At 39.0% G+C, this 23630-nt stretch overlaps 1 protein-coding gene and 1 non-coding gene across 2 annotated transcripts in view; both read right to left on the bottom strand.

The window, feature by feature from the left end:
* Positions 1-15436, bottom strand: part of NXPE2 (neurexophilin and PC-esterase domain family member 2) — a gene marked incomplete at its 3' end in the record, with an annotated part of 77889 nt that extends 62453 nt beyond the window's left edge. The window contains 1 exon segment of the mRNA XM_045482879.1: positions 15310-15436. Within this exon segment, the coding sequence (XP_045338835.1) occupies positions 15310-15436 (127 nt within the window).
* A 7724-nt stretch (positions 15437-23160) lies between these two features.
* LOC123602879 lies at positions 23161-23263 on the bottom strand. The gene has a single exon (XR_006714632.1). It is a non-coding gene; the product is annotated as a U6 spliceosomal RNA (small nuclear RNA).
* Positions 23264-23630: the final 367 nt, after the last annotated feature.

Raw genomic sequence — 23630 nt, 5'->3', positions numbered from 1 at the left:
CATTCTTTTTGATTTCTGAGTAATACTCCATTGTGTGTATGTATATATATATGTATATGTGTATATATACATACATACACACACATGTATGTATATATATGTATATATATGTATATGTGTATATATACATACATACACACACACACACCACATCTTCCTTATCCATTCATCCATCGATGGACATTTGGACTCTTTCCATACTTTGACTATTGTGGATAGTGCTGCTATAAACATGGGGATGCATGTGTCCCTTCAAAATAGCACACCTGTATCCCGTGGATAAATGCCTAGTAGTGCAATTCCTGGGTCATAGGGTAGTTCTATTTTTAGTTTTTTGAGGAACCTCCATACTGTCTTCCAGAGTGGCTGCACCAGCTTGCATTCCCACCAACAATGCAAAAGAGGTCCTCTTTCTCCACATCCTCACCAACATCTCTTGTTGCCTGAGTTGTTCATGTTAGCCATTCTGAGAGGTATGAGATGGTATCTCATTGTGGTTTTGATTTGTATTTCCCTGATGATGAGTGATGTGGAGCGTTTTTTCATGTGTCAGTTGGCCATCTGGATGTCTTTGGAGAAGTGTCTATTCATGTCTCTTGCCCATTTCTTCACTGGATTATTTATTTTTGGGGTGTTGAGTTTGATCAGTTCTTTATAGATTTTGGATACTAACCCTTTATCTGATATGTCATTTGCAAATATCTTCTCCCGTTCTGTCAGTCTTGCTAATTGTCTTGCTAATAGTTTCCTTCGCTGTACAGAAGCTTTTTATTTTGATGAGGTTCCAGTAGTTCATTTTTGCTTTTGTTTCCCTTGCCTCTGGAGACGTGTTGAGTAAGAAGTTGCTGCAGCCAAGATCAAAGAGGTTTTGCCTGCTTTCTCCTTGAGGATTTTGATGGCTTCCTGTCTTACACTGAGGTCTTTCATCCACTTTTAGTTTATTTTTGTGTATGGTGAAAGAAAGTGGTCCAGGTTCATTCTTCTGTGTGTCGCTGTCCAGTTTTCCCAGAACCACTTGCTGAAGAGACTGTCTTTATTCCATTGGATATTCTTTCCTTCTTTGGCAAAGATTAGTTGGCCATACGTTTGTGGGTCCATTTCTGGGTTCTCTATTCTGTTCCATTGATTGGAGTATCTGTTCTTGTGCCAGTACCATACTGTCTTGATGATACAGGTTTGTAGTATATCTTGAAGTCTGGGATTGTGATGCCTCCTGCTTTGGTTTTCTTTTTCAAGATCACTTTGGCTATTCGGGGTCTTTTCTGGTTGCATACAAATTTTAGGATTATTTGTTCTAGCTCTGTGAAAAGTGCTGGTGGTATTTTGATAGGGATTGTATTGAATACGTAGATGGCTTTGGGTAGTAGCAACATTTTATCAATATTTTTTCTTCCTATCCAGGAGCATGGAATCTTTTTCCATTTTTTGTGTCTTCTTCAATTTCTTTCATAAGCAGTCTATAGTTTTCAGTGGATAGATTTTTCACATCTTTGGTTAGATATATTCCTAGGTATTTGTGTGTGTGTGCGTGTGTGTGTGTGTGTGTGTACATGCACACGCAACTGTAAATGGGATCAATTCCTTGATTTCTCTTTCTGTCACTTCATTGTTGGTATATAGGAATGCATTTCTGTGCATTGATCTAATATCCTGCAACTTTACTGAGTTCATGAATCAATTCTAGCAGTTTTTTGGTGGAACCTTTTTGGGTTTTCCATACAGAGTATCATGTCATCTGCAAAGAGTGGAAGTATGACCTCCTCCTGGCCAGTTTGGATGCCTTTTATTTCTTTGTGTTGTCTGATTGCAGAGGCTAAGACTTCCAATACTATGTTGAATCATAGTGGCAAGAGTGGACATCCCTGTCTTGTTCCTGACCTTAGGGGGAAAGCTCTCAGTTTTTCCCCATTGAGGATGTTATTAGCGTTGGGTCGTTCATATATGGCTTTTATGATTTCAAGGTATGCTCCTTCTGTCCCTACTTTGTTGAGGGTTTTTATCAAGAAAGGATGCCGTATTTTGTCAAATATTTTCTCTGCATCTATTGAGAGGATCAAGGTTCTTGTCCTTTCTTTTAGGATGTGATGAATCACATTGGTTGTTTTGGAGATATTGAACCAGCCCTGCATCTCAGGTATAAATCCCACTTGGTCGTGGTGAATAATTTTTTTTTAATGTATTGTTGGATCCAGTTGGCTAATATCTTGAGGATTTTTGCATCCATGTTCATCAGGGAAATTGGCCTATAGTTCTCCTTTTTAGTGAGGTTTCTTTCTGGTTTTGGAATCAAGGTAATGCTGGCTTCATAGAAAGAGTTTGGAAGTTTTCCTTCTTTTTGTTTTTTTGTTTTTTTGTTTTGTTTTTTTTTTTTTTTGGAACAGCTTCAAGAGAATAGGTGTTAACTCTTTCTTAAATGTTTGGTAAAATTCACCTGGAAAGACATCTAGCCCTGGAGTCTTGTTTTTTGGCAGATTTTTTATTACTATTTCGATTTCCTTATTGGTTATGGGTCTGTTCACATTTTCTATTTCTTACTGTTTCACTTTTGGTAGTGTGTATGTTTCTAAGAATTTGTCCATTTCTTCCAGATTGCCCATTTTATTGGCATATAATTGCTGATAATATTCTCGTATTATTGTTTTTATTTCTGCTGTGTTGGTTGTGATTTCTCCTCTTTCATTCTTGATTTTATTTCTTCCGGCCCTTTCCTTTTTTGTTTTGATCCAACTGGCTAGTGGTTTATCAGTTTTGTTAATTCTTTCAAAGACCTGGCTTCTGGGTTCATTGATCTTTTCTACTGTTTTTTTTTTTTTTTTTTTTTTTTTTGGTTTCAACAGCATTAATTTCTGCTCTAATCTTTATTATTTCCTGTCTTCTGCTGGTTTTGGGTTTTATTTGCTGTTCTTTTTCCAGCTCCTTAAAGTGTAAGGTTAGGTTGTGTATGTGAGATCTTTCTATCTTCTTTAGGAAGGCCTGGATTGCTATATACTTTTCTCTTAGGACCGCCTTTGCTGCATCCCAGAGGTTTTGGATTGTGGTGTTACCATTTTCATTGATTTCCATGTATGTTTTAATTTCCTCTTTAACTTCTTGGGTAGCCCATTCATTCTTTAGTAGGATGTTCTTCAGTCTCCAAGTATTTGTTACCTTTCCAAATTTTTTCTTGTGGTTAATTTCAAGTTTCATAGTGTTGTGGTCTGAAAATATGCACGGTATGGTCTCGATCTTTTTGTACTTCTCGAGGGCTGATTTGTGTCCCAGTATAATGTCTATTCTGGAGAACGTTCCATGTGCACTGGAGAAGAATGTATATTCTGCTTTAGGATGAAATGTTCTGAATATATCTGTTAAGTCCATCTGGTCCAGTGTGTCATTCAAAGCCAGTTTCTTTGTTGATTTTTTGATTAGATGATCTGTCCATTGTTGTGAGTGGGGTGTTGAAGTCTCCTACTATTATGGTACTATTATCAATGAGTTTCTTTACGTTTGTGATTAATTGGTTTATATATTTGGGTGCTTCACATTTGGCTCATAAATGTTTACAATTGTTAGGTCTTCTTGGTGGACAGACCCCTTGATTATGATATAATGCCCTTCTGCATCTCTTCATACAGTCTTTATTTTAAAGTCTAGATTGTCTGATAGAAGTATGGCTATTCTGGCTTTCTTTTGTTGGCCATTAGCATGGTAGATGGTTCTCCATCCCCTTATTTTCAATCTGAAGTTGTCTTAGGTCTAAAGTGGGTCTCTTGTAAACTGAATATAGATGGATCTTGTTTTCTTATCCATTCTGTTACCCTATGTCTTTTGATTGGAGCATTGAGTCCATTGATATTTAGAGTAAGTACTGAAAGATATGAATTTATTGCCATTATGTTGCTTGTAGAGTTGGAGTTTCTGGTGGTGTTCTTTGGTCCTTTCTAATCTTTGTTGCTTTTGGTATTTATTTATTTGTATATTTTTTATATATAAATTTATATATATATTATTTTATTTTATTTTATTTAATATATAAAAATATATATATATACTTAATATATATTTAATATAATTTATATTATTTATTATATTATATTTATATTATATTTATGTATATTTTTATATATTTACATATATATGTATATGTATGTGTGTATATACATATATACATACATATATATACATATTCTCCCCTCAGAGAGTCCCCCATAAAATTTCTTACAGGGCTGGTGTAGTGGTCACAAACTCCTTTAATTTTTGTTTGTTTATATTATATTTATATATATTTTTATATATTTACATATATATGTATATGTATATGTGTATATACATATACACATACATATATATACATATTCTCCCCTCAGAGAGTCCCCCATAAAATTTCCTACAGGGCTGGTGTAGTGGTCACAAACTCCTTTAATTTTTGTTTGGGAAACTTTTTATCTCTCCTTCTATTTTGAATGACAACCTTGCTGGATAAAGAATTCTTGGCTGCATATTTTTCTGATTCAGCATACTGAATATATCCTGCCACTCCTTTCTGGCCTGCCAAGTTTCTGTGGATAGGTTTGCTGTGCAAACCTGATCTCTCTTCCCTTGTAGGTTAGAGACTTTTTTTCCCTTGCTGCTTTCATGATTGTCTCCTCGCCTGAGTATTTTGTGAATTTGACTATGATATGCCTTGTTGATGGTCGGTTTTTGTTGAATCTAATGGGGGGTCCTTTGTGCTTCCTGGATTTTGATGTCTGTGTCTTTCCACAGGTTAGGAAAGTTTTCCTCTGTGATTTGCTCACATAACCCTTCTACTCCTATTTCTCTGTCTTCCTCTTCTGGGACCTCTATGATTCTGATGTTGTTCCTTTTTCATGAGTCACTGGTTTCTCTAATTGTTAAATCGTGCTCTTTTGCCTTAATCTCCCTCCTGTTTTCTGCTTCATTATTCTCTGTAAGTTTGCTGATTCTAAATTATTGTGATACTAAATTCTGGTTCAGACATCTTGCTTGTATCTATGTTGGTTAAATCCCTGGATGTTGTTTCTTTGTGCTCTCTCTTTTGTGGTGAATTCTTTTTTTTTTTTTTTTTTTTTTGTCATTTTGAAGGGAGAAAAGGAATTAATGAAGTAGAAAAATTAAAAATTAAAAATTAAAAAATTAAAATTAAAAAATTAAACACACACTCACACAAAAGTTGAATAAATGATGCTAGTTCCTAGGTGTGTTTGGGTCTGGGTGTTAAAAGTGGTTTGACAGATTAGACAATAAAAAGGGGGGGGAGAAAATATAGAAATAGTTTGAGCATTTGAAAAAATGAATACACTGAAGTAGACTAAAATCAGATGGGAGTAGAATAGAATTTGAAAAAATATAGACAAAAGTAAAGAATACAGTAGAAAAAAATTAAAGAAAAAATTTTTTTTATTTTTATTTTTTGTTATTTTATTTTTTTTTTATTATATGAAATTTATTGTCAAATTTGTTTCCATACAACACCCAGTGCTCATCCCAAAAGGTGCCCTCCTCCATACCCATCACCCACCCTTCCCTCCCTCCCACCCCCCATCAACCCTCAGTTTGTTCTCAGTTTTTAACAGTCTCTTATGCTTTGGCTCTCTCCCACTCTAACCTCTTTTTTTTTTTTCTTTTTTTTTTTCTTTTTTCCTCCCCCTCCCCCATGGGTTCCGGTTAAGTTTCTCAGGATCCACATAAGAGTGAAACCATATGGTATCTGTCTTTCTTTGTATGGCTTATTTCACTTAGCATCACACTCTCCAGTTCCATCCACGTTGCTACAAAAGGCCATATTTCATTTTTTCTCATTGCCACATAGTACTCCATTGTGTATATAAACCACAATTTCTTTATCCATTCATCAATTGATGGATATTTAGGCTCTTTCCATAATTTGGCTATTGTTGAGAGTGCTGCTATAAACATTGGGGTACAAGTGCCCCTATGCATCAGTACTCCTGTATCCCTTGGGTAAATTCCTAGCAGTGCTATTGCTGGGTCATAGGGTAGGTCTATTTTTAATTTTCTGAGGAACCTCCACACTGCTTTCCAGAGCGGCTGCACCAATTTGCATTCCCACCAACAGTGCAAGAGGGTTCCATTTCTCCACATCCTCTCCAGCATCTATAGTCTCCTGATTTGTTCATTTTTGCCACTCTGACTGGCATAAGGTGATACCTGAGTGTGGTTTTGATTTGTATTTCCCTGATAAGGAGCGACGTTGAACATCTTTTCATGTGCCTGTTGGCCATCCGGATGTCTTCTTTAGAGAAGTGTCTATTCATGTTTTCTGCCCATTTCTTCACTGGGTTATTTGTTTTTCGGGGGTGGAGTTTGGTGAGCTCTTTATAGATTTTGGATACTAGCCCTTTGTCCGATATGTCATTTGCAAATATCTTTTCCCATTCCGTTGGTTGCCTTTTAGTTTTGTTGGTTGTTTCCTTTGCTGTGCAGAAGCTTTTTATCTTCATAAGGTCCCAGTAATTCACTTTTGCTTTTAATTCCTTTGCCTTTGGGGATGTGTCGAGTAAGAGATTGCTACGGCTGAGGTCAGAGAGGTCTTTTCCTGCTTTCTCCTCTAAGGTTTTGATGGTTTCCTGTCTCACATTCAGGTCCTTTATCCATTTTTGAGTTTATTTTTGTGAATGGTGTGAGAAAGTGGTCTAGTTTCAACCTTCTGCATGTTGCTGTCCAGTTCTCCCAGCACCATTTGTTAAAGAGGCTGTCTTTTTTCCATTGGATGTTCTTTCCTGCTTTGTCAAAGATGAGTTGGCCATACGTTTGTGGGTCTAGTTCTGGGGTTTCTATTCTATTCCATTGGTCTCTGTGTCTGTTTTTGTGCCAATACCATGCTGTCTTGATGATGACAGCTTTGTAGTAGAGGCTAAAGTCTGGGATTGTGATGCCTCCTGCTTTGGTCTTCTTCTTCAAAATTCCTTTGGCTATTCGGGGCCTTTTGTGGTTCCATATGAATTTTAGGATTGCTTGTTCTAGTTTTGAGAAGAATGCTGGTGCAATTTTGATTGGGATTGCATTGAATGTGTAGATAGCTTTGGGTAGTATTGACATTTTGACAATATTTATTTTTCCAATCCATGAGCAGGGAATGTCTTTCCATTTCTTTAAATCTTCTTCAATTACCTTCATAAGCTTTCTATAGTTTTCAGCATACAGATCCTTTACATCTTTGGTTAGATTTATTCCTAGGTATTTTATGCTTCTTGGTGCAATTGTGAATGGGATCAGTTTCTTTATTTGTCTTTCTGTTGCTTCATTGTTAGTGTATAAGAATGCAACTGATTTCTGTACATTGATTTTGTATCCTGCAACTTTGATGAATTCATGTATCAATTCTAGCAGACTTTTGGTGGAGTCTGTCAGATTTTCCATGTATGATATCATGTCATCTGCAAAAAGCGAAAGCTTGATTTCATCTTTGCCAATTTTGATGCCTTTGATTTCCTTTTGTTGTCTGATTGCTGATGCTAGAACTTCCAGCACTATGTTAAACAACAGCAGTGAGAGTGGGCATCCCTGTCGTGTTCCTGATCTCAGGGAAAAAGCTCTCAGTTTTTCCCCGTTGAGGATGATGTTAGCTGTGGGCTTTTCATAAATGGCTTTTATGATCTTTAAGTATGTTCCTTCTATCCCGACTTTCTCAAGGGTTTTTATTAAGAAACGGTGCTGGATTTTGTCAAAGGCCTTTTCTGCATCGATTGACAGGATCATATGGTTCTTCTCTTTTTTTTTTTGTTAATGTGATGTATCACGTTGATGGATTTGCGAATGTTGAACCAGCCCTGCATGCCAGGAATGAATCCCACTTGATCATGGTGAATAATTCTTTTTATATGCCGTTGAATTCGATTTGCTAGTATCTTATTGAGAATTTTTGCATCCATATTCATCAGGGATATTGGCCGGTAGTTCTCTTTTTTTACTGGGTCTCTGTCTGGTTTAGGAATCAAAGTAATACTGGCTTCATAGAATGAGTCTGGAAGTTTTCCTTCCCTTTCTATTTCTTGGAATAGCTTGAGAAGGATAGGTATTATCTCTGCTTTAAACGTCTGGTAGAACTCCCCTGGGAAGCCATCTGGTCCTGGACTCTTATTTGTTGGGAGATTTTTGATAACCGATTCAATTTCTTCGCTGGTTATGGGTCTGTTCAAGCTTTCTATTTCCTCCTGATTGAGTTTTGGAAGAGTGTGGGTGTTCAGGAATTTGTCCATTTCTTCCAGGTTGTCCAATTTGTTGGCATATAATTTTTCATAGTATTCCCTGATAATTGTTTGTATCTCTGAGGGATTGGTTGTAATTATTCCATTTTCATTCATGATTTTATCTATTTGGGTCATCTCCCTTTTCTTTTTGAGAAGCCTGGCTAGAGGTTTGTCAATTTTGTTTATTTTTTCAAAAAACCAACTCTTGGTTTCGTTGATCTGCTCTACAGTTTTTTTAGACTCTATATTGTTTATTTCTGCTCTGATCTTTATTATTTCTCTTCTTCTGCTGGGTTTGGGGTGTCTTTGCTGTTCTGCTTCTATTTCCTTTAGGTGTGCTGTTAGATTTTGTATTTGGGATTTTTCTTGTTTCTTGAGATAGGCCTGGATTGCAATGTATTTTCCATTCAGGACTGCCTTCGCTGCGTCCCAAAGCGTTTGGATTGTTGTATTTTCATTTTCGTTTGTTTCCATATATTTTTTAATTTCTTCTCTAATTGCCTGGTTGACCCATTCATTCGTTAGTAGGGTGTTCTTTAACCTCCATGCTTTTGGAGGTTTTCCAGACTTTTTTCTGTGGTTGATTTCAAGCTTCATAGCATTGTGGTCTGAAAGTATGCATGGTATAATTTCAATTCTGGTAAACTTATGAAGGGCTGTTTTGTGACCCAGTATGTGATCTATCTTGGAGAATGTTCCATGTGCACTCGAGAAGAAAGTATATTCTGTTGCTTTGGGGTGCAGAGTTCTAAATATATCTGTCAAGTCCATCTGATCCAATGTCTCATTCAGGGCCCTTGTTTCTTTACTGACCGTGTGTCTAGATGATCTATCCATTTCTGTAAGTGGGGTGTTAAAGTCCCCTGCAATTACACATTCTTATCAATAAGGTTGCTTATGTTTATGAGTAGTTGTTTTATATATTTGGGGGCTCCAGTATTCGGCGCATAGACATTTATAATTGTTAGCTCTTCCTGATGAATAGACCCTGTAACTATTATATAATGTCCTTCTTCATCTCTTGTTACAGCCTTTAATTTAAAGTCTAGTTTGTCTGATATAAGTATGGCTACTCCAGCTTTCTTTTGGCTTCCAGTAGCATGATAAATAGTTCTCCATCCCCTCACTCTCAATCTAAAGGTGTCCTCAGGTCTAAAATGAGTCTCTTGTAGACAGCAAATAGATGGGTCTTGTTTTTTTTATCCATTCTGATACCCTATGTCTTTTGGTTGGCGCATTTAATCCATTTACATTCAGTGTTATTATAGAAAGATACGGGTTTAGAGTCATTGTGATGTCTGTATGTTTTATGCTTGTAGTGTTGTCTCTGGTACTTTGTCTCACAGGGTCCCCCTTAGGATCTCTTGTAGGGCTGGTTTAGTGGTGACAAATTCCTTCAGTTTTTGTTTGTTTGGGAAGACCTTTATCTCTCCTTCTATTCTAAATGACAGACTTGCTGGATAAAGGATTCTCGGCTGCATATTTTTTCTGTCTAGCACACTGAAAATCTCGTGCCAATCCTTTCTGGCCTGCCAAGTTTCAAAAGAGAGATCAGTCACGAGTCTTATAGGTCTCCCTTTATATGTGAGGGCACGTTTACCCCTTGCTGCTTTCAGAATTTTCTCTTTATCCTTGTATTTTGCCAGTTTCACTATGATATGTCGTGCAGAAGATCGATTCAAGTTACGTCTGAAGGGAGTTCTCTGTGCCTCTTGGATTTCAATGCCTTTTTCCTTCCCCAGTTCAGGGAGGTTCTCAGCTATTATTTCTTCAAGTACCCCTTCAGCACCTTTCCCTCTCTCTTCCTCCTCTGGGATACCAATTATGCGTATATTATTTCTTTTTAGTGTATCACTTAGTTCTCTAATTTTCCCCTCATACTCCTGGATTTTTTTATCTCTCTTTCTCTCAGCTTCCTCTTTTTCCATAACTTTATCTTCTAGTTCACCTATTCTCTCCTCTGCCTCTTCAAGCTGAGCCGTGGTGGTTTCCATTTTGTTTTGCATTTCATTTAAAGCGTTTTTCAGCTCCTCATGACTGTTCCTTAGTCCCTTGATCTCTGTAGCAAGAGATTCTCTGCTGTCCTCTATACTGTTTTCAAGCCCAGCGATTAATTTTATGACTATTATTCTAAGTTCACTTTCTGTTATATTATTTAAATCCTTTTTGATCAGCTCATTAGCTGTTGTTATTTCCTGGAGATTGTTCTGAGGGGAATTCTTCCGCTTGGTCATTTTGGATAGTCCCTGGCGTGGTGAGGACCTGCAGGGCACTTCCCCTGTGCTGTGGTGTATAACTGGAGTTGGTGGGCGGAGTCGCAGTCAGACCTGATGTCCGCCCCCGGCCCACCGCTGGGGCCACAGTCAGACTGGTGTGTGCCTTCTCTTCCCCTCTCCTAGGGGCGGGATTCACTGTGGGGTGGCGTGGCCCGTCTGGGCTACTTGCACACTTCCAGGCTTGTGATGCTGGGGATCTGGCGTATTAGCTGGGGTGGGTAGGCAAGGTGCACGGGGGCAGGAGGGGCAGGTTTAGCTCGCTTCTCCTTAGGTGATCCACTTCAGGAGGGGCCCTGTGGCAGCGGGAGGGAGTCAGATCCGCTGCCGGAGGTTTGGCTCCGCAGAAGCACAGAGTTGGGTGTTTGCGCGAAGCGAGGAAGTTCCCTGGCAGGAACTGGTTCTCTTTGGGATTTTGGCTGGGGGATGGGCGGGGGAGATGGCGCTGGCGAGCGCCTTTGTTGCCCACCAAACTGAGCTCTGTCGTCCGGGGGCTCAGCAGCTCTCCCTCCCTTTGTCCTCCAGCCTTCCCGCTTTCCGAGCAGAGCTGTTAACTTATGACCTCCCAGACGCTAAGTCGCGCTTGCTGTCGGAACACAGTCCGTCAGGCCCCTCCGCTTTTGCCCGCCAGACTCGGGGGCTCTGCTTGGCCGGCGAGCCACCCCTCCGCCCCGGCTCCCTCCCGCCAGTCCGTGGAGCGCGCACCGCCTCGCCGCCCTTCCTACCCTCTTCCGTGGGCCTCTCGTCTGCGCTTGGCTCCGGCCACTCCGTTCTGCTAATCCTCTGGCGGTTTTCTGGGTTATTTAGGCAGGTGTAGGTGGAATCTAAGTGATCAGCAGGACGCGCAGTGAGCCCAGAGTCCTCCTACGCCGCCATCTTCCCTCCTCCCAAGAAAAATATTTTTAATAAAAATAAAATTTTTTTCTTTTTCTGTATTTGAGGAAAAGAAAAAGGAGAAATTATTTTTAAAAATCGTTGGAAATTTGAAAAAGTGAATATACCATAGTAGACTAAAATAAAATGAAGGAAGTAAAACAGAATTTGAAAAAAATTACATACAAGCAAACAATGTAGTAAAAAAATTAAAAATATTTTTAATAGAAATTGAAAGTAAACAGGAAGTTTTTCTCTTTCTGCATTCAAGAAAAAGAAAAGATGTGTAAAAGAGAAAAGAAAGAAAATTAAATAAATGGACCTGCTAACAGATTGAAGTAGGACTGAAATTACTTCATTTTCCCCTAGAAGTCAGACTATGTAGCGCTTTATAGTCCATAAACTAAGCGGGCAGTGAGACTTGCGTTCTTGAAGTTGGCCCATTTGGGCTGGGCTCAGTGTAACAGCTATGCTCTCCACTAGATGGCGCTTATATCCTACTGGGGTGGATTGTTGCGGTGCTTGTACATGCGTTAGCGCATGCGCAGGTAAAAATGGTGCCACCCAGCTACCCAGTCGGTTCTCCGGGATCAGCAACCGCGCACCTGTCCTCAGTCTTGAGCTCTTGTCTACTCCCCGCTTCTTCACTCTCCGTGACCAGGCCCCAGGCAGCATCTCTCTCCCGAGTTTTGTCTCAGATGCAGCTGTTTTCTCTGGCCCCTTACTTCTGAAGGACTGTGGCTTTGATCTGTTCCCCCCACCCCCCCGTGGGAGGGTCTCACTGAGCAATGGCCAAATGAGCAATGGCTGAATGTCGGCCGCATCTGTGAACGCTTGCTGGACCCTGATGCTGCCAGTGCCCCAAGACTGTGGCCAGGTGCCAGTCTGCCCCAGAAAAAGTTCGTGAGACAGTGTAGCAGCAGCATTTCAGGGATTATGGAAAATCACAACACACATCTGGCACCAGGCTTCACCCACAATGACCTTGTTCCAGCACCCGGGAATGTGGCCATTTTCTGGGGTCTGCTGGGATCAGGTGGCCTCAACGGTCTCTACCAAATGTCCTTCCAGCAGTGGAACCACCTTTCCCCGTGTGGTCCGAGAACCTCCCAGACCCCATTCTGCTCCTGGGGATTTGCCCTTCCCACCAGAGCACCGCCAGGTATCGAGCTGTGGAGTTGCAGACTCTGCACTCCCCTTGTTTACAGTCTTAATGGAATTTAAACCCTCTCCTTTCTCCTTTGTCCCTTTTTAGTTTAGTCCCTATGGCTGTTTCCAATTTTCCACTTTCTCTCCAGCTGCTTTTGGGGAGGGTGTTTTTCCTGTATCCCCCCCCCCCACCCAGTCTCTTTCCTCTTTCTGCTCGCAAAAGCACCTCCCTTCCTGCTCCTTCCCACTTCCCACGTTCAGCTCTCTGCACCGCATACCTGCTGAATTCTGTGGTTCAGGTTGTGAAGATTGTTGTGTTAATCCTCCAATCAATTTTCTAGGTGTGTAGGATGGTTTAGTGTTGGTCTGACTGTATTTCATTGGCGTGAGACACACAAAAAACTTCCATGCTGTTCCACCATCTTGGCTCCTCTCTCTTAGCACATTATTTTAAATCACCACTACCTCCCATCTAGATCAGTTAACAATCTCCTGTTATTTGACAGTTATTTATTAAGCACCTACTATGTGCCAGACACTGTTCTGGGCACTTGGGATATACCAATAAATAAATACAGATAAAATGCTTGCTCTTATGCAGGTCACCTTTTATTAGGTGATGATGGACAACAGGTAATGAACATAGTAAATCCATAAATTATGTAATCCTTTGGAAAGTGAAAAGCATTATTGAAAAAAAACAGAGTAAGGGTAATGCTAACATGCAAGTAAGGCTGTTTCTAGTGTTAAATAAAGAATATGACACTGAGGACAGACTTGAAGGAAGAGATTTAGCAATGTGAAAACCTGGAGGAAAAGAAGCCAGAGGAAAAGCCAGTCTAAGAATGTCTGGGGTAGAGTAAGTGGGTTTTTGTTTCCTTTAATTGAGTCTGAAGCACTGTACTAAGGAGTGTGGACCCTGTCCTCTACAGGAAGAGCCGCTGAAATTGGTTAGAGTAACATATCCAAATTTTCATTTTAGAAATATCATCTCAGATTCTTGAACACAAGGATGATGTCCTGTATTTCTGTATCCCTAATACTTAATTCAGTGCTAGACACAGTCTGTATTCAACAAATATTTGTTGAATAAATGATGAGAGCAGGCTTGGACTGGAGACAGGGAAATTAATTAGAAGACTACTATTTCAATACCAAGGATAAGAAATGACAAAGGACTGAACTAAATCAAGACAATAGGGATAGAGAGAAAAAGGTTCAATTTGAGAGCTATTTAGGAGGTAGAATTTATGAGGTTTAGTGGCAGCTTGCTTGTGAAGAGAGTTTTGGTTTTGTTGACTAATGAGCTGTGGCAACATAGGAGAAATGGGAGGAAGAGCAGGGAATTTGTTTTCATTTGATTCTGTTTGTGCCAAGAAGGGTAGTAAGGGAGATGATAGATTCAGTATATATTTCTTTGGTACCAACACTAGTGGAAGACTGAGGTGAAGAAAACTGATGAGCAGCACATACTCAAGGGTGAGACACAGAGGAAGTCAGCTCTGGGGCTACATAGCAGAGATTCTCAAACTTTAGCAGGCATAAGAATCAGCAGGGGAGCTTGTTAATACTTAGTAATTTTAGGCTTAAGCCCAGAAATTTCTTTTCAGTAGTACTGAAGCATGGCCCAGGAATCTGCATTTTGCACACACACAGAAACCCAGCTGCTGTTACAGTGCCTAGACTGTCGAGACCTCACTTTAATATTAGTAGTGGATAATGGGACCTGAGCAGGTGAATTAAAAGGTGTAAGCGTGAAAGAGAAAAAGATTAGAAGGAAAAATCTAGAGAGCACAGATACGATGGAGAGGACTCACAAACGGAAACAAACCTTCTGAGCTATAGTCTGAATGCTCTATTATTTCCCAGGTCACATCTTACCCATTGTGAGTCTTGAATTTACAACCCCAAGGTCAAAAGTCACATGCTCTACTGACTGAGCCAACCAGCCACCCCTTAGGGTCCTTTTTGTTTGGATCTGGAAGTTTGTATTAGATAGAGGTAAGAAAGAACCTTTTAAAAGAAATTGTGTTCAAATTTAATGGCTTTAGTGGCTAAACTAAGGAGTTTTATCTCATTGGTGCCATCATCTGTGCGAACCATTAGTGAAAATTTTTGACTGGGACAAGAAGATTATGAAAGCAGAAAGTTTGAAAGATCAATTTTGTACTATATACTTGCGAGAAAGAGAAAGCGTACGCAAGATCAGTTAAAGACTGCAGAAAAGTAATTAAAAAAAAAAACTAGCTGAACTATGCAAAACAAATAAGAAAACCCTTATGGAAAAAGTAGAGTAGGGCTGAAACAGAGATTTAACTGGACTGGAGTCTCAAAAGCCAATATCAGAAAGAATTTTTTGGAAAGATGGTTGGTAGAGCCAAATACTAGAGTTGGCTGCAAATCCACTGTCAAAGGGACTAATCCTCTTTTCACATCTGTTTCTAAGATGAAATGCTTTTAATTTTTAGATTTTCCCTTGGTAATCAAGGTGAGCTTTCGAAGGATATGACCATTCCTGAAATTTTGAAAAAGGAAACAATTGTGGTCTTTCTCTCTCTCTCTCTCTCTCTCTCTCTCTCTTGTTTCGTTTCATTTTATTTTGTTTTTAGTGGTGACGGTTTTGTTTTGGTTTCGGGTGGATTGTTTTTGCTTTGATACTTGGTAAAATTTTATCCAGGAAATAGAATAAATCAAGAAAAGGAAAAAAGCATTGAAAGCCCATGAGTCAAGCCATTCTAGGTTTCTTTCTTGCTTGCCCTTGCCCTTGCCCTTCCTTTCTTCCTTCCTCCTTCCTTTCTTCCTTCTTATATGGTCTTCTGCAGCCAAATAAGTGACACAGAAAACTAACAAAAATATCAACATCAGCAGTAATTTATGAACTATGGCATTTATAAACCAAGTTAGTATCCTTTAAGAGAGGACAGGAGACATAATCACACATTAAGTCATACACACATGATACTGCTCTACATACATCCCTCAAAACTTTCCAGAAAAGGTTACTTATGTTCTATAACGCTGCTATCTCCTGGGTCTTCAGAAAGCTCCCTTAAATGTTTTACTAGAAATCAGACACAGTGGTCCTTCCTAAAGCCAGGAAGTGAACTTGTTAAAGGACTCCTTTTCCTGACTCGGGTTAATTCTTCCATTTGGAATGACATAAGGGCTCTGAGCCTTTTCTCTCCTCAAGTACTTAGTGGCTATAGCAAAGTTTTAGCAATGGTTTACCCTAAGAAACACTCTTTCCTGGTGCCCTCCAATGCATCCTAGTGTCTAAATCTCAGATACACAAATATATGTATTACTTGGTGTTCTCTCTCCTTGATCTTCCCCTCCTCGTGAAGCTTCATTTTATTTTTATTTTAATCTTTCAAGTTTTTGTTTAAATTCTAGTTAACACATAATGTAATGTTAGTTTCAGGAGAAGAATTTAGTGATTCATCACTTACATATAACACCTGCTGTTCTTCACAAGCGCTGTCCTTAATACCTGTCATCCATTTAGCCCATTTCCCCACCAACCTCCCCTCCAGCAACCCTCAGTTTATTCTCTATAGTTAAGAGTCTCTTAAGGTTTGCCTCCTTCTCTTTTTTTTTTCTCTTTCCCCTATGTTGATCTGTTTGGCTTGTTAAATTCTACGTATGAAACCATATGGTATTTGTTTTTCTCTGACTTTCTTCACTTAGCATAAAGCACCCTAGCTCCATCCACATCAATGCAAATGGCAAGATTTCATTCTCTTTATGGCTGAGCAATATTCCATTGTATATGTATATATGCCATATCATTATCCATCCATCAGTCAATGGAGACTTGGGCATTTCCATAGTTTGGCTATTGTTGATAATGCTGCTATAAACATCAGGGTGCATATGCCCCTTTGAATCAGTACTTCTGTATCCCGTGGGTAAATACCTACCAGTGCAAATGCTGGGTTGTAGGGTAGTTCTATTTTTAACTTTTTGAGGAACCTCCATACCATCTTCCAAACTGGCTGAGCCAGTTTGCATTCCCACCAACTGTGTGAGAAGGTTCCCCTTTATCTACATCCTCACCAGCATCTGTTTTTTTCCTGAGTTGTTCATTTTAGTCATTCTGACAGGTTTGAGGTGGTATCTCTTTGTTGTCTTGTTTTGTTTTTCCCTGATGATGAGCATATTTTCATGTGTCTGTTAGCCATCTGGATGTCTTCTTTGGGAAAATGTCTTTTGATGTATTCTGCCCATTTATTAACTGGATTATTTGTTAAGTGTTGAGTTTGATAAGTTATTCATAGATTATTAGATGCTAATTCTTTTTTCGTGTCTGTCATTCTTAAATATCTTCTTTTATTCTGTTGCCTTTTGTGTTGATTGTTCCTTTGCTTTGCAGAAGCTTTTTATCTTAACCAGGAAATTAAAGGAGAAATAAAAAAAAACATAGAAACAAATGAAAATGAAAACACAACAGTTCAAACCTTTGAGATGCAACAAAATCAGTCATAAGAGGGAAGTAGAGAGCAATACAGGCCTACCTCAAGAAGCAGGAAAAATCTCAAAACACAATCTAAGCTTGCACCTAAAGAAGCTAGAAAAAGAACAGCAGATGAAGACTGAAGCCACTAGAAGGGTAATAATAAAGATGAGAGCAGAAATAAATGCTATCAGAACAACAACAACAAAAAACAGATCAATAAAACTAAGAATTGGTATTTTGAAAGAATTTATAAAATGTATAAACCCCTAGCCAGACTTATCAAAAAGAAAAAAGAAAGGACCCAAATAAACTAAATCATAAACGAGAGAGATCATAAGCAACACCACAGAAATACAAACAATTATAAAAGAATACTATGAAAAATTACATGCCAACCAATTGGGCAACCTGGAAGAAATGGATACATTTCTTGAAACTTCATTTTAAATCTCCTATTTGATTTTTAGGCAGCTTGTTTCCACCTCAGGTTTTAAATCTCTTCACGTTGAAGTAGTTGAGAAACATTGCCATAAGTGACAAGGGTATATTCTTTAGAATAGGCCATTGATGGGGCGCCTGGGTGGTGCAGTCGGTTGGGCGTCCGACTTCAGCCAGGTCACGATCTCGCGGTCCGTGAGTTCGAGCCCCGCGTCAGGCTCTGGGCTGATGGCTCAGAGCCTGAAGCCTGTTTCCGATTCTGTGTCTCCCTCTCTCTCTGCCTCTCCCCCATTCATGCTCTGTCTCTCTCTGTCCCAAAAATAAATAAACACTGAAAAAAAAATTAAAAAAAAAAAAAAAAGAAAAGAAAAGGCCATTGTTAAGTGGCCAGAATTTTAGTTTATTTTTTAAACCTAGAATCCCAAAAGTATGTGACAAAGACCTAAATTATGTAACTGTTTCTCAAACTTTTTTTTCCCTGGGGTCCACAATAAGAAAACCCTATGAAACCTCATTTCAGAGCATATACAGAAAACACAAGTCTGTTAAAACAATGTTTATCCTAACCGCATGCAATGTATTATGATATTTTGTAGTTATTCTATTTGACTCCCTTCCGTTCTATTCCAGTTGTAAAGTATTTTCCATGCCCAAATAAAATAACTTTACTATCCCCTTAAGGGTTGTAATGCACCATTTGAAAAGGATAGACTGACCAGCCTGTGGTTCTCCCTCCTGTCTTTGCTATTAAACCTAAAAATAAGAGTTGAAAAGTACCACATCTATGGATGCACATATTCTTTCAGAGGAATTACAACCATCCAGAGTTTCTTTGGTTCAAGCAGTCTTTATTTTCAGTGTTAGAGTTTCCCTCTAAGCTTCATTGGTCAAAATCTGAAATGCCATTTATGGCCACAGTGTGCCACCTGGCATCACAAAACTCCCGTCCATGACCTGCCCCTGCTCACTCCACACAGCCAGAAGAAAGCAGCCAGGAGGGAGTTCTTCAGGGCGTTTTAGAGAATAGATCTAATTAGAGCCTATTGCCACCTGTGGTTGAGGCCTTGCAAATTTTTATACCAAGTGCATTTCCTTTAATAATGCCTTTGTTTTGCTATCATGAGGAAGTAGTCACTTCCACAGTAGCAGAAGTATTTGAAAAACTGGGAAGAAGGAAAACAGAAGCCCTTGTCTATAGTTCCTGAACAACTGAGACTTGATTTGGCTGATTTCTCTCAATATTTGTAGTGCTTTTTTTCATAAGTTCTTTCTCTTGCTGTAAACAACTGCATATACTGATTTTTTTAGTTTACATTTTAGTTAACATATAATGCAATATTGGTTTCAGGAGTAGATTTTAGTGATACATCCCTTACATACAACACCCATTGCTCATCGCAAGTGCTTTCCTTTTATCTCTCACCCATCTAGCCCATCTCCCACCCACCTCCCTCCATCAACCCTCAGTTTGTTCTCTGTATTAAGAGTCTCTTGTAGTTTGTTTCTCCCACCATTCTTCTCTTCCACCACTTCTCATATGATCATCTGTTTTGTTTCTTAAATTCCACATATGAGTGAAACCTTATGGCATTTGTCTTTCTCTGATTTATTTTGCTTAGCATAATACATCCTGGCTCCATCCATGTCATTTCAGTTGGCAAGATTTCATTCTTTTTGATGGCTGAGTAATACTCCTGTGTGTGTGTGTGTGTGTGTGTGTGTGTGTGTGTGTGTGTGAGAGAGAGAGAGAGAGAGACAGACAGACAGACAGACAGATACACACACACTCTGTGTAGAAAACCCAAAAGACTCCACCAAAAACTTGCTAGAACTAATACACGAATTCAGCAAAGTTGTAGGATAGAAAATCAACATACAGAAATGTGTTGCATTTTTATACACTAATGAAGCAGCAGAAAAAGAAATAAATGAATCCCATTTGCAATTGCACCAAAAACAGTAAGATACCTACAAATGAACCTAACCAACAATGATTTAAGTTAAATCTCAGGTCATAAAAGGAAGAGCCATAGGTCTAAATCCCAGTAAAACTTAGATCTGTAGCAGAGCTAAAGGAGCAAACTCTGTGGACATGAGTATCCCTACCACTAAAGGTGGTACGTGTTCACAGTGCAGCCACCTACCAGATGACCTGTTACACCATACTACACCAGCCATGCTCAACTTGAATTGCTCTGCATGGGGTATCTATATAGATAGAAATATGGAGAGAGGTATAAGAAGATACAGATAGATCCAATTATAGAGATATCGATATAGATATGTATATAGGTATACATGCATGTTTTTCATATATAGGGTCTATGTATATACATTTAATACTTGTTTGCCAATCTTTCCAGGCACATATCCATACAATCGTATGGATATCAGAACTGTGATCATAGCATGTTGGAGATAGGCTCAGAGATATGATAGATAATTTCTAAAGGAATTTATTGGGGAGTGGGGAAAGACAGTGCTCTGAGCTACTGGCATAATTACCATGACCACATAGAGAATACCACAGTAAACAGACATTTGCTTTGCACCCCTAAAATAATTAGCTCGTGTTGTTTTGTAATAGTGTTGAGCTGGTCAGGAAAAACACTACCACCCTTAGTAACAAAGAGCCTGTGATGTGGAGAAAGGCCACAAAACCGGTCTGAGCTCATAGTTCAGCAATTGAGTTGGGGCTGGAGCTCCAGGACCCTGACCTTTGTGGACCTGCACCCCACAGAAAGTAGGGTCTGGCTCCAAAATCCTTGAGACCAGATTGAGAGGAAATAAACATGATGAAAGAGAGCTGAATTTTAAATGAAGTAACATAGTCCTGACTTGTGCTTCTCGAAGTTATTTTGCCTGATGGTGGAGGGAGTGAGGCCGTATGTGTGGCAGGAAGGTTGTTAGAAAATGTACACAGCACGTTTCTTCACACTGTTAATTTTACTCAATTATTTTGCGTTAGGGGTAGGTGATTAAAGCTCTTTAATTGGTAAATAAACTTCAACCATAGGGAACAATGCAACATATGCTTGGTTTTTAAGATAAAAGACTGCTAAAGAATTTTAATCTCTTAGCAGGATCTTTTATAGCAATATCCATAGGCCCCTGGAGATTAGAGTTTATTCTTCTTTACTTTTAGAATACATTTGTAGAGAAGTTTGAACTAGCCTCTAAGAAACTCTCCTGGCACACACTCAGAGAAACCACAAGAATGTGTGTGTACCCTTGTGGGAGAGGTTGCTCTGACCTCATGAACATAGCTATCCAGTTTGGGGACAGTGGGAGAAGAAAACGAACATTTGTTCTAGGCAGAAAATGAAGAACCCACTCCTGATGTTTCCATCCGTTTGGAAGAACATTTGATAATTTTTTTTTAAGAAGGAACCCAAAATTCTCTACTTATTCCTGTTCCGGAAGGCCTGGCTTGGTCTAGTGCTGCTTGGACAGGACAGGTAAGCTTCTCCAATTCCAGAATTCAGTATTAGACCCCTGGCCTGTAGACATGCAGCATTCTCCAACTTCACCTTTCTTATATATGACAGTGAGTTTTGGGGCGTGATTCTCCATTTTGAGAGAGAGCATGTGTGTGAGTACACGCACAAGTGGGGGAGAAGTGGAGGAGGGGGGGTGGGTGGGAATCTCAATCTGACAGCACAGAGTCTGACAAAGGACTGGAACTCACCAACTGTGAGATCATGACCTGAGCGAAAATCAAGTGTTGAACCCTTGACCGACTAAGCTACCCAGGCAACCTTGCTTACTTTTTTCTAATTTCTAAACTCATTTAGAACTCAACAGAGAGGAAAGAATATATTTATTAGAACTCATTTGAAAACCCATGAATTTCCTCATTACTATGTGCCATCATCTGCACTTAAACTTTTTGTTCATCTTCTCATTGGACTGCTATAAACTTGAAGACGTAGAAAGCATTATTTCCACTACATACACGGAAAAAGGGAGACTCAGAAAAGTAAAACAATTTGCGTGTACTCCTTCCTATAAGTCTGTGCCTAGGCCTATGTCTCCATGAAGGAGAGAGAAGTACAAACTGTGTCCCATAAACCAAATCTAGTCTTTGGCCTGTTTTATAAAAGTTTTTCTTGGAGGACCACCAGGCCCACTTACTTATTGCCTTTTGTTGCGTTCTCCCTACAACAACAGAGTAGGGCACAGAGCTGAGGAATTGTGACAGAGGTCATATGAACCCCAAGCCTAAAATACTTACTATCTGGCTCTTGACAGAAAAAGCTTGCTGATGACCCCTGGTCTAAACAATCTAATAATTGGTTGGATTCGTAAGAATAAAAAAGTGAGAGGGCAACAAGAAGAGAAGGTTGTGTTCAGCAGGTAGCATAGTCAAGTGGCAGAGAAATATGGCTGATGACAAGCTGTAACATGTGCCTATGGGTCTGATGATCTGAAGTGGTATGAAGAGGGAAGGTCACTGGGTTGAAGACAGATAAGAAGCTAGGAGGACTTATATGTCACATGTGCCATCTTTGAGACTATTAAAAACTCCCAAAATGAGAATGGGGAGGAAGGTCGTGAACTGCATACTAAACTCTATTAAGATATAAGAGAGATCTTGACAGAAGGCAAAGGAGGGTGGTGAGGGTGTTAGCAGGAGAGAATAACCCTCCATAACAGGAGGGATTCCATAGAAGAGGGTGATATAGATGAAACCAAGAATGGTTTGCATTCCACATTCTATATTCAGTGTCCTCTAGCCTCAAAATGAACAGATGTTCCCTTAATTTGTTGCCAGTATGTCACACATTCCATTATTAGAGCATATATCCCACATAATTTTTTTGTTTTAACAACGTTGTTGAGCTAGAGTATACGTACCATAAAATTCACCCAGTGTAAGGTTCACTGACTCTTAATAAATGTACCCAGTTGTGAAACCATCACAAAAAAATTTTGGCACATTTCCTTTTGGCACATTTTCCTTGTGTCCATCTACAGTCGCTTCTCATTCCCACTTCCAGCCCCGGATAGATATCTGTTAACCTGCTATGAGTCTCTAGGTTTTATGGATGTTTCATATAAATGTAATCATTCAATATATGGTCTTTTATGACTTTTTTCCCACTCAGCATAAAAGTTTTTATGAGGTTTTATTCGAATAGCAGCATGAATCAGTACTTTATTCCTTTATATTGCTGAACTGTAATCCATCGCATACATAGACCAAATTTTATTTATCCATTCATCAGTTGTTGGATATTCAGGTTGTTTCCCCTTTGGCGATCTTGCTAATAATGCTGCCATGAACATTTATGTACATGTTTTTGTATAGAGGTATGATTTCATTTCTCTTGGGTATATATCCAAGGACTGGAATTTCTGGGCACATGGTAACTCTATGTTTAACATTTTGAGGAGCTGCTAGACAGTTTTCCAAAGCAATTGTGCCATTTTATACTCCCACCAGCAATGTATGAGGATCTCCATTTCTCCACATCCTCGCCAACACTTGCTATTGTCTTTTTATTTAGAGCTATCTCCAATGTGATTTTTATTTGCATTTCCCTAATGACTAATGATGCCGAGCATCTTTTCATGTGCTGATTGCCTTTTTGTGTATCATCTTTGGTGAAATGTCTATTCATCTCTTCTGTCCATTTTTAAAATTGGTTTGTGTTTTTCTTATTGAGGTGTAAGAGTTCTTTATTCTAGTTACAAGTACCTAGTTGGATAGATGGGGGCAAATATTTTCTCCAGTTTTGTGGGTGGTTTTATTTTTTCATAAAATAGGGAGGGCTTCACGAATTTATATGTCATCTTTGTGCAAGGGCCATGCTAATCTTCTCTGTATCGTTCCAATTTGAGTTTATTTGCTGCCGAAGCAATCACTGTTGTTTTATTTTTTAAATGGTGTCCTTTGAACCACAAACGTTTTTTTTTTTTCTTGCAATGAAGCAGAATTTTTTTTTCTTTTGTTCCTTGTGTTTTGGTATCATAATTCAGAAGGCTTTGTCTAACCTGAGGTCACAAGTATTTCCTTGTATATTTTCTTTTTAGGAGTTTTGTAGTTTTCCTTGTATAATCATTTAGGTCTATGATCTATTTTTAGTTAATTACTACATATGAAGTCCAGCTTCATTCATTTGCTTATGGTTACAGAGTTGTCCCAGCATCATTTGTCAAATAGACTATTCAGACGATTATTTTCCTATTGAATTGTCTTGGCACCCACACCAAAAATCAAGTAATTAT

Source organism: Leopardus geoffroyi, chromosome D1, assembly GCF_018350155.1.
Source record: "Leopardus geoffroyi isolate Oge1 chromosome D1, O.geoffroyi_Oge1_pat1.0, whole genome shotgun sequence".
Classification (NCBI taxonomy): domain Eukaryota; kingdom Metazoa; phylum Chordata; class Mammalia; order Carnivora; family Felidae; genus Leopardus; species Leopardus geoffroyi.
This window is presented reverse-complemented; position numbering and strand designations above follow the sequence as displayed.